Source organism: Macaca mulatta, chromosome 5, assembly GCF_049350105.2.
Source record: "Macaca mulatta isolate MMU2019108-1 chromosome 5, T2T-MMU8v2.0, whole genome shotgun sequence".
Classification (NCBI taxonomy): domain Eukaryota; kingdom Metazoa; phylum Chordata; class Mammalia; order Primates; family Cercopithecidae; genus Macaca; species Macaca mulatta.
This window is the reverse complement of record NC_133410.1, coordinates 127343604-127355834: the sequence shown is the minus strand read 5'-3', so window position 1 is coordinate 127355834 and position 12231 is coordinate 127343604. Positions and strand designations below refer to the sequence as shown.

The 12231-nt window shown below is 34.7% G+C and overlaps 1 protein-coding gene across 2 annotated transcripts in view; it reads right to left on the bottom strand.

Moving 5' to 3' along the window:
- NDST3 (N-deacetylase and N-sulfotransferase 3) overlaps positions 1–12231 on the bottom strand; it is a 210814-nt gene that overhangs the window by 186127 nt on the left and 12456 nt on the right. For both annotated transcript variants that reach the window (NM_001266899.1, XM_015138957.3), the window contains 1 exon segment: positions 4294–5429. In NM_001266899.1, the coding sequence (NP_001253828.1) occupies positions 4294–5274 (981 nt within the window). In that variant the 5' untranslated portion in view covers positions 5275–5429.

Here is a 12231-nt window from a genome sequence, read left to right as displayed (position 1 = left end):
AGAAGTACAAGGTACTCCAGGAGGAGCCACAGTTACCTCTTCAGTAAGCTCAGATGTGACCGGGTGGGTTCTTCATTTTCCGATGAATTTTAGGAATTTTCTCAAAGTTTGAAAGAAATGTGTACCTATTACAGAAATAGAAGAGAGAGAGGAAGGGAGAGATGCAGGAGGGAGTGATATGTAACCTCTTTTATGCATTGAGAGTATTCAACTGCAAGGAGTTCAGTAAAACTCTGAAAGACTACCTTTTCCAGAGTCTTTTCATTCAACTCCTCAAATGTCTTGAGACATAAATGTTATATGAAATGGTAGGTCTAAAGGTATAATGGATCTTACGACAAGAGTGAGTTAATGCATCTAAAAGATCATATGGGTTGTTAGTGTTCACTGGGTCATGAAGTGCTTTCATATAAAACTAAAATGCTTTTAATTGTAGAAATATCACTTTCTCTCTCCAAAAACCCTTAGTCGGGAAGTTTGAGGGTAGATCATAGATCACAAGGAACTTGAAATTTTGAACATCACTAAAACTCATCCAGTAGTCCAATGGAACATGTTTGCATGCATACGTCCACAGACACACATACACACACACATTTTCCCGACTTCAATTTCACTGAAATTTGTCCTGCCTTTTTAAAGGAATATTTGAATTATCTAAACATTTTTTTTTCTTTGTTTCTTTATAGGCTATGGCTTGTAGCTTGCATATTCCCAGACAAATGAATACCTCAACTTAGGCCTGTTTTTTCTTTTTTCTTTTTTCTTTTTCTTTTTGTCTTATTGTGGCATGAAGAATGAAACACTTTGTGCCATGTCACAGTTTCTTTTGTGGCTTTGAGGCTCTTTAAAATATACTCATATTATTCAGCTTCTAGGTGGGTAAAGCTGATATTACATTGCTATTTAAATCTTCCCATTAAATAAGGAAGCACATTTTCTGTTCCACATAAGGAAGAAAAATAACATCTATGCAGTGATTAGTTTAATAGCTAAAATTTATGTCTTGCACTCTCCTTCTAGTTTGGTACATAACAGTTTATGTAACTTTTGATTTTCTCACATTCTTTTAAATTTTCCCAATACTTAAAATAGGGAAAATATAATATTTGCTCATAAGTGGTAATAATTAATTGATTTAAACATTTATATTAATTATATACCCTTAATCACAAAATTTATGATTTTTTTTTTTAGACTTCATGATTTTTGATTATTTCTTCCTTTTCTGATTTAGTCAGGTCACCCCTATCTAACTCTTGGACTCTTAAGTTTTAGCACCAAATACTTTCAGTCCTAGACAAAACAGGACAGTTGGTCTTCCTAGACCCAGTCCACCCTCTAGCTACTGTATAATTTCTCTTTTTTGCTTCATACCAAAATTTCTCCACTGAGTGCTCTATACTCTCTTTCTTCACATCTTGACCCCTTCTTGACCCCTTAGTTAACTCCTGAACTCACTGCACATGGGCTTTGGTCTCTATCATTCCATTCACATAGATTACACAAGAGTCACCAGTGATCTTTGTCTTTTCCCAAAGGAGACTCTCCAGTCCTTACCCCAGTGGACCCTGCTGTTGGGTTTTATACTGCTGATCACACTCCTGCTGAAGCTATAGTATCTCAGCTTCCTAGTCTCCGACTGTTCTTTTAAACTCTTATTCAAGGGATATTTCCCTCTACTTGTTTTCTAAAAGATGATTTTCCTCAATATTCTACATTTGATCATCTTCTCTCATCACTCTATAAATTATTTCCCTGGCTGATCTCACACACCTTCATGCGGTGAATGATTCCCTATAGGATGATGAATTTGAAGTCTATATGTCCTACCCAGACTTTTCCTGTGAAGTAACTACCTGTGAAATGCCTCTGCATGAAACATGCACTTTAATAAAACTGAAAATTTTAATATGACCTTTAATGATCTTCGCTATGATCCTCTTACTTACTGTTGTTGACATCATCAACAATTATCCACCTATGCTAAAATCCTAATGTCATCCTTATATTCTCTTTCATGACAAATTCTAATGCCATGATTATATTCTCTTTCATCTCCATTTAGCCAATTACTAAGTTGTTCAATTTTACTTCCTAAATAGATCTTATTGGTCCTTCCGTCTCCATTCTTACTCCAATTTCCTGGTTTCAAGAAATTGCTATCTTTGTCTGAATTACTGCTACAGCTTTCCAAATCATCACATCAATCTAGTCTTACCTTCGAACTCCGTCCTACATTCTTAATACTTACAGGTACACAGCACACACTGTCGTGTTTCCCACAACATAATTTATATAAAACTGTGTAGATATGTTTGTTATTGTGCTTACCATGTTGCGAGCTATTTACCTATTTACCACCCCCACGAGACACTTTATCTTTGTATCCCTAAAGCCTGCCTCTGTGCCTGGAATGGGATATAGCCATATTAAGTACTGAACCGATAGATGCTCAGCACAATGTGCTTTCTTATGACTCTACTCTTCCCTGCCCCTCTTCTAAAGGAATGGACTACAGTTCAAGATTTTATCTGTAAGTTCCAAAAAGTGCTTCACATGTAGTACACACTTAATAACTAGTTACAGAATGAATACATGAATGACTGTTTATACTCTCAGGGCAACTGACTGCAATAAATTAGTGTTTTGAGACACAATCACAGATGCAATTTAGAAGTAATTAAAAAACCCAGATTATTCAAAACATATATATTTTTAAAAGCCTTAGGTAGTTTAGAAAATATATTTCTATCTAAATATGAGCAGGTCATAAAGTACACATGCCAAACTTTTCTTTAATGTGTTCAATAAGCCTCTAATTTTTCATACCCCTGAAAACTGGCTTAACTTCTGGAGCACAAAGACATTTTGTATTTTGTATAATATTAGGGGAAATGGGGGGCTACATAAAAAACTCAGGGATTTATTTACCATATTTTAAGTTTCCATAACAATATATTTGACAGTTTCAAACAATTTCACATCAGAAATATATTCATATTGAAAACATTTCTCACCAAAATCATTTGAAATGGAAAAAAATGGAAGAATTATGTATTATTTCTAATCTTCAAACATGTAATAAATGCTTAAACTACCAGCTTAGTTTAAATTTAGCTATATTTTCAAAAGTAAATACAAAGACTTAATGGAAACTTAAATACAGCTTCTTTATTAATTAATTTCCATTTAGCTAAAAGGAAGAGACTAAAATAATGCCAAGAATATGGAAGTTTTTTTTCTTTTCAGTCTTCACACTCTCTTACAGTAACATTTAATGGTCCTTCTGGTATTCTTAGTTCACTTAACTAGTGTGATGAACATTACTATTATTTGCCAGATGCTTAGTGACTAGAGAAAAGAACAAAGTTTTCAAGATATATTTTTTGCTATCTGATTTGGTTCTAGATAGTCTACCAAAAGGTTAAAGCTGTAGAATAAAAACCATGTATCAAAAGTCTCACTTTTATGAGAAATCAATATGTAGCATAGCAGACATAGAATCCTATGATATTTCGAATGGGAAACTAAGATAAATGTAGGTAACTTTAATTTTTAAAATGTTTTAATAGCAAACAATCAGCTGTTTATGTAACACAATCAACTCATAATAATGACAAACTATTTCAAATAATTGTTTTCTGTTTAAGGGCAACAGTTTTACACAAGAAGAAATGTAATACAATTTAAATGCAGCATGATTGGCTTCATATATGTGTCAGAAGTGTTCACTGAAATCGAGTTAAATCCTCATGTGTATATGTGAATAAATATGCTTATACAGTCATTGATTTTCATATTTAGTAGTACTGATTTTCAGTTTCAGAAAAATATAAGAGAAAATGCATTGCATATTTGACTTCCAAAAGTATCTGAACTTGCTACTATGAGATCTGTAATTCTTGAAATTTGTGGAAATATTTATTATCATCAAGACAAATTCACATTTAAATGTGCTAAGTCTGAGATTAGTAATAGTTTTTTTTTGAGGTAGATAGTTTATGGACAGTAATTAAACAAAATGATTTCTACTCTAGTTGTAAATACATGTAGAAAACCATTTCAGGATCCTACCACACTCAATCTTTTAGTAAAATCTTTATTTTTCTTGATTTAGATAGAAGTATATAATCTTATTAGTTGATTTAGGGTGAGTGATAATCCTAGATTGCCCAGACTTTCCCAATAAATCCCACGTCCTGGGTAACCCAGTTGTAGTACAAACTGGGATAGTTGTATCCCTGCTGGGAGATGAACTGAACTTTGAAACTTGAGAAAATAGAGCCTTACCTTTACATCATTGGTGTTCATTCTTGTTCCCTCTTTTCCCACAAATATATCATCAATATCCACAAGAATGTACCTGTCCAAGGACAATGTCAGCCTCTTCCCTGATAAGAAGGAGATGGCATCTATGAAGATGAGCTTGTGCAGCCAAAAGTTCAAGTTGTTGCCAAAAAGAACCCTTTGAATTCCATCATGAAGCCCCAGGTCATGTATTATAGTGGCATAAAAAGCACCTTTAGAGATGGAAGGAGAAAGGTTTTCTGGGGTCTTTACTTTGGCAAATATTACCGGTTGGTAGGCTGAATGATTGATCTGAAAAACTGTCCAGTCAGTTCCAGGTAAAGAACCTTTTTCAAGCTTGGAAGATTTGGTCACACGAAGCAATGGAGAATGAGGATTAATACAACAATCTTTTACTGCAAGATTTCCATATATGGAAACAGGGAAACCTTTTAACTGAAAGCTCTGTACACTCTTCTCACTAGTTTTGTGGAATCCAATGACACCCACACCGTATTCTACACAGTATTTATCTAGAAGGCTTCGATTCCAGGAGTCCATATTTATATACTTTAAAATATTCTCATAAATAATGAGAATGTATTTGCCTTTCATTTTGTCTATAAGTGCTGGGAGATCTCCCTTTCCAGGGGCAATTTCAATGTGATACTGGAATCTACTCGATTCTAGAATCATAATGATGTCTTGACCAAGAGATGAGTACTGGCTCTCTACAAATACTAGGACTGTGGGATCTGTCCTTGAAGCATCAAAAAGCTTCATTGCTTTCACTTCCATGAGCCGATATGGTAGGTGCTGGAGGTCACCACAGTCAACTTCTGAAGCCGTCTCAGAGAGTTCATTTTCCTGTTTGTAGCCACTGTACAGGTAGTAAGCAGAAATGATAATGCTCACCATACAAAAAGTGGCAAGCAGAATGACTGTTCTTTGAAAGTGTCTGTGAAGCTTCATGATAAAACTCATGTTGTAGGTACTTTCCCCAACTATGCCAATAGAAGCACCATAAAAAATTAAAAGAAAAGATGGTGTTCCGGCTACTTTCCCAGTCTCAGTCAAGAGTTTATGTCACCATTGCAGCTCATTTGTATCACTTGATCAGGACTCACAGAAAATACAACCTGAAAAATAGAAAAGAATATAAAACAGTCAGTTTGCAGCATTATAATAAGCAAGTTTTTATCTTGTTGACTAGCATAAGTGGCAGAGTATTTGGCAGATGAACTGGTGTATAGTAAATTCGAAGCCCTCCCTTTTCTTCTCCCAGATCTGCGTGAGGACATGGGACTGATAGAAAGAGGAAAAGGGGTCCATTGAGCCCTCTATCCCTAGTACAAAAAAGACTTTGGGCTAACAGGAAATTTCATGATATCACTGTGCTTTGCATCAAACTCTATAGATAGTATAGAACAAAGACCACAGAGCGGTCACCTAAGCCATACACTGCCATTTCTTGCCATCTGGCTATACATTATGTAATACATACTCAAGCTGTTTGTTTTTAATTACAGATACTGAATGTTTATGCCACAATTAAAACATGTTTTTTTCTTTTCTGCAAAGTCATTGGCACAGTCAATTTTATCATTGTATATGCATTTTACATTCATTAGAGAAACAACCTTACGATAATTGCTGTCATTAGAATAGCCCTTTCAAAATGTATATGTGGCCCCACAATGCAATTAATTTTTTTAGAACTACATATTTTCACAGTTGCATTTTCCAAAAATCAAAACTGTCATGTGGTAAGATAAATATTAGGAATAAAATACTTCTCGGGGTTTCTGCAAATCTGGTGTGAGACCATTGGGAATCATATATTCTTGGAGAAGAGCATATTTACCTATTGATTCACTTTCTATACCATTCTATTTCCACTTTTTGAGAAGGAGTTTTGTAATTATGTGAAAAACTACTCCAGAAATGTTTTTAAAAATGTAATGAAAACAACTGAGACTTCATGAAACACTTTGTTATGCAATAATTTGAAATCCCTTTCAAGTCTTAGTAACCTTTGAAAATTTAGTAACTTTGAAAAATAATACAAAAGAAACATGGGCGCTTCTTTTTTTATTTGGGTGATCTACATTTATTAGGATTACACTTCCTCTGGTATCACAGCACACTGATACAGATTTACTGTTAAGAGTATTTTGAGTGCATGAAGCTTAAGCAAACTGTGTATATATCTCTGTCAACTGAACAATATTTTTTCTCGGGTAGTTGAACTAGTGGGAAACAAACACATATTTCCTGGCTAGTCAAAACCAAAATAATGTACAGCCATGCTTGGATTTACCTGGGCACCTAAGGAGTTCTTTTCCTTTTAAAAAAATTCAACCATTATTTTAGAGGGTACACATGCAGGTTTACTACCTGGGGATACTGCGGGATGCTGACATTTAGGGTATGGATCTCATCACCCAGGCAGTAAGCACAGTACCCGATAGGTAGTTTTTCCACCATGTATGTCCTCCTTCCTTATTCCTCCCTCTAATAGTCCACAGTGTCTCACAGTGTCTGTTTTTCTTGTGTATATGTCCATGTGTGCTCAGTACTTAGCTCCCACTTATAAGTGAGAACATGTGGTATTTAGTTGTCTGTTCCTGAGTTAATTTGTTTAGGATTATGTCCTCCAGTTGTATCCATGTTACTACAAAAGACATGACTTCATTCTTTTTTATGGCCACATAGTATTCTATGATATATTTGTACCACATTTTCTTTATCAAATTCACTCTTGATTGGCATCTAGTTTGATTCTTTACCTTATTCACTTATTCACTATTGTGAATAGTGCTGTGATAAACCTACAAGTGTATGCATCTTTTTAGTAGAATGATTTATTTTCCTTTGGGCATATACCCAGTAACAGAATCCGTGACCAAGTGATAGCTCTGTTTCAAGTTCTTTCAGAAATCTCCAAACTTCTTTCCATAGTGACTGAATTTGTTTACATTCCCACCAACAGTGTATAAGCATTCCTTTTTCTATGCAGCCTCACCAGCATCTGTTATCTTTTAACTTCTTACTAATTGCCATTCTGACTGGTGTAGATGATATCTCACTGTGGTGTTGATTTGCATTTCTCTGATGATTAGTGGTGATGAGCATTTTTTCATGTTTGTTGGCTACTTGTATGTCTTCTTTTAATAAAGAGACTATTTTGGTAGGATATTTAGCATTTTCTAGGTATAGAATCATATCATCAGTGAAGAGAGATAATTTGACTTCTTTTTCTATATAGATGCCTTATTTCTTTCTCTTGCCTGATTGCTTCTTTGAAGAAACATCTGCTCATGTCCTTTGCCTGTTTTTAAAGGGGGTTGTTTGTTTCTTTCTTATTGATCTGTTTAAGTTTCTTGTAGACTCTGGATATTACACCTTTGTTGGATGCATACTTTGTGAATATTTTCTCCCATTCTGTTGGTTGTCTGTTTACTCTGCTGATAGTTTCTTCTGCTGTTCAGAAGCTCTTTAGTTTAATTAGGTCCCACTAGTCAACTTTTGTTTTCGTTGCAATTGCTTTTGGGGACTTAGCCAAAAATTCTTTGCCAAGGCTGATACAATGAACAGTATTTCTTAGATTTGCTTCTAAAATTTTTATAGTTTGATGTCCTGCATTTGAATTAATTTGCTTACTTAATTTTCTTAGGATTACAGACTAGGCAAATTACCTTGAGTTAATTTTTGTATATGGTACAAGGTAAGGGTCCGGTTTCATTCTTCTGCATGTGGCTAGTCATTTATCCCAGCACCATTTACTGAATAGTGAGTGCTTTACCTATTGCTTGCTTTTGTTGGCCTCGCCAAAGACCAGGTGATTGTAGGTGTGTGGCTTTATTTCTGAGTTTTCTCTTGTGTTCCATTGGTCTATGTGTCTGCTTTTGTACCAGTACCACACTGTTTGGGTTACTGTAGCTTTGTAGTATAGTTTGAAGTCAGGTAGTGTGATGCTTCTGGCTTTGTTCTTTTTGCTTAGAATTGCTTTGGCTGGTTGGGCTCTTTTTTGGTTCCATGTGAATTTTAGAACAGTTTTTTTTCTATTTATTTAAAAATAACATTTGTAATATGATAGGAGTAGTGTTGAATCTGTAAATTGTTTTAAGAATCATGTCCATTTTAATGACACTGATTCTTCTAATCCATGAGCATGAAATGTATTTTCATTTATTTGTATTGTCTTTGATTTATTTAATCAGAATTTTTTAGTTCTCCTTGTAGAGATCTTTTACCTCCTTGACTAGCTGTATTGTTAGGTATTTCATTTTCTTTGTGGTTATTGTACATGGGATTGTATTCTTCATTGGACTCTCAGCTTTGGCATTATTGATGTATGTATAGGGACACTACTGATTTTTGTATATTGTTTTTTTATCCTGAAACTTTCCTGAAGTCATTTATCAGTTCTAAGGACCTTTTGGCAGAATCTTTAGCATTTTCTAGGTATAAAATCATATAATCAGCAAAGAGAAATAGTTTGACTTCTTTTTCTATTTGGATGCTTTATTTCTTTCTCTTGTCTGATTGCTCTGGCTAGGACTTCCAGTGCTATAGGAGTGGTAAGGGTGGGCATCCTTATCTCCTTCCAGTTCTCAAGAGTAGTGGTTCCAACTTTTGCCTGTTCAGTATGACACTGACTGTGAGTTTGTTATAGATGTCTCTTATTATTTTGAGATATGTTCTTTTAATGCCTAGACTGTTAAGGGTTTTTATCATGAAGGTATGTTGGATTTTATTGAAAGCTTTTCTGCATCTATTGAGATTATCATATGGTTTTGCTTTTAATTCTGTTTATGTGGTAAATGACATTTATTGATTTGCATATGTTGAAACAGCCTTGCATCCCAGAAATAAAGCGGACCTGATTGTGGCCTATTAAATTTTTGATATGCTGCTGGATTTGGTTTGCTAGTATTCTGTTGAGAATTTCTGAATCTATGTTCATCAGATATATTGGCCTGAGTTTTTTTCTTCATTGTGTCTCTGCCAGCTTTTGGTATCAGGCTGATGCTTGCTTCACAGAATGAGTGAGGAAGAAGCCCCTTCTCCTCAATTTTTTTGGGAATAATTTCAGTAGGATTGGTACCAGTTCATTTTAGTATGTCTGGTACAATTCGGCTGTAAATCAATCTGGTCCAGTGCTTTTTTTTGGTGGGTAGGTTTTTTTTTTTTTTTTTTTTTTTTTTTTTTTTTTTTTTACTGATTCAATTTCAGAGCTTGATATTGGTCTTTTCAGAGTTTCAATCTCTTCATGATTCAGTTTTGGGAGATTGTGTTTCCAGGAATTTATCCATTTCCTCTAGATTTTCAAATTCATGTGAGTAGAGATATTCATAGTATCTTTAAGGATGTTTCTATTTCTGTGGGATTAGTTGTAATGTTATCTTTGTCATTTTTGATTGTTCTTTTTTGGATATTCTCTTTATTTTTCTTTGTTATTCTAGCTGATGGACTATCAGTCTTGTTTATTTTTTTCTAAGAACCAAATCTTGGTTTCATTGGTCTTTTATATGGATTTTGGCATCTCAGTTTCATTTAATTCTTCTTTAATGTTATTTATTTTTTTCTGCCAGCTGTGGGGGTATGTTTGTTCCTTTATTTTAGTTCCTTTAGGTACAAAGGTAGATTGTTAATTTGAGATCTTTCTAACTTATTGATGAAGACATTTACTGCTATAATCTTTCTTCTTCACACTAACTTAGCTGCATCCCAAAGATATTGGTAAGTTGTGTCCCTATCTTCATTAATTTCAAAGAATTTTTTGATTTCCGCCTTAATTTTGATGTTCACCAAGGAGTTATTCAGGAGCAAGTTGCTTAATTTCCATATAATTGTGTAGTTTTGAGAGATCTTCTTGAATTGATTTTTTAAATTGCACTGAGGTTGGTGAATGTTGTTGGTATGATTTCAGTTTTTTAAAATTTATTGAGACTTGCTTCATGAACAAACACGTGGTCAATCTTAGAATATGTTTTATGTGCAGATGAGAAAGATGTATATTTTGTGGTTGTTGGGTGGAGTGGTTCTGTAGATATCTATTAGATCTAGTTGGTCAGGTGACAAGTTTAAGTCCAGAGTTTATTAGTTTTCTGCCTTGAATATCTGTCTAATATTGTGAGTGCGGTGTTGACGTCTCTCATTATTATTGTGTAGTTGTCTAAGTTTTGCTGTGAGTGAAGAAGAACTCGTTTTGTGAGTCTAGGTGCTCCAATGTTTGGTGTATATGTATTTAGGATAGTTAAGTCTTGTTGTTGGATTATACTCTTTATCGTTATGTATTGCCCTTCTTTGTCTTTTTAAATTGTTATTGGTTTGAAGTTTGTTTTATCTAATATAAGAATAGTCACTCCTGATCTTTGTGTATTTTCCATTTGTACAGTAGATCTTTCTCCATCCTTTTACTTTGCGCCTGTGGGTACCATTACATGTGAAATTGGTCACATGAAGACAGCAGATGGTTGGGTCTTGTCCTTTTATCTACCTTGCCACTCTGTGTCTTTTAAGTGTGGCATTTAGCTCATTTACATTCAGGATTAGTATTGATCTGTGAGATTTTGGTCCTGTCATCATGTTGTTAGCTGGTTGTTATGAAGACTTGATTGTCTAGGTGGATTATAGTGCCTGCAGGCTATGCACTTAAGTGTGTTTTTGTGGTAGCAGGTGTTTCTTTTCAATTCCATGTTCAGCACTCCCTTAAGAACCTCTTGTAAGGCTGGTCTAGTTGAAATGAATTCATTCAGCATCTGCTTGTCTGAGAAGGATTTTCTATCTCTTTCTCCTAAGAAGCTTAGTTTGGTGCCATATGAAGTTCTTGGTTGGAATTTTTGTTTTTTAAAATGCTAAAAATAGGCTCCCAATCTTGTCTGGCTGTAATGTTTCTGCTGAAATGTCTGCTGCTAGCCTAATGGGGTCCCCTCTGTACATGACTTGACCATTCTTCTCTCTAGCTGCCTTTAAGATTTTTTCTTTTGCATTGACCTTGGTGAATCTGATGACTGTGTGCCTTAAGGATGGTCATATCACGTAGTATGCAGCCTAGGTTCTCTGTATTTCTTGAATTTGCAACTCAACCTCTCTAGTGTGATTAGGGAAATAGATTCACGGACTATATACTCAAATATATTTTCCTACTTGCTTATTCTGTCTCCTTCTCTCTCAAGGATGCCAATGAATCAAAAATTTGGTGTCTTTACATAACTCATATTTCTCAGAGGTTTTGTTCATTTTTAACAACTATTTTTCTTTAGTTTTGTCTGACTGAGTTGGCCCAAAGATCCAGTCTTCAAGTTCTGAAGTTCTTTTCTCAGTTTGGTCTAATCTGCTGTTAATACTTCTAATTGTATTATGAAATTCTTATACTGAATTTTTCAGGTCTACTAATTCAGTTTAATTCTTTCTTAAAATGGATATTTCATATTTCATCTCTTGGATAGTATAAATAAATTCCTTGAATTGGGTTTCAGTTTTCTTCTGAATCTCAACCCTTCTTGCCATCCAGATTCTAAATTCTATGTCTGTCATTTCAGTCATTTCAGACTGGTTGAGAACCACTGCTGGGGAGCTGGTGGATTCATTTGGAGTAAAGGAGACACTCTGACTTTTCAAATTGCCAGAGTTCTTACCATGATTCTTTTGCATCTAACAAGTCCAGTGTTTCTTTAACAATGATGTAATTTGAGTATTTCAGTTGGATTTGTTTCTGGATGTTTTCACATGCCCAAGCCTCTCTACAGGGCCTTTATTTGTGGCTGAATTCTTGCTCTTGTTTCACAGGAGTGTATAGCAGCAAAATATTTTTGGCATTGTAGTTTGGGCTGGGATCCAGTAGATGATGCTGAAGAGTAATAGGCAGTAGATAGCCTCTTGTCTAGCTGCATGGCTCCTCTGTATTTCTCATATTTGCAGCCGTGCTCTGCA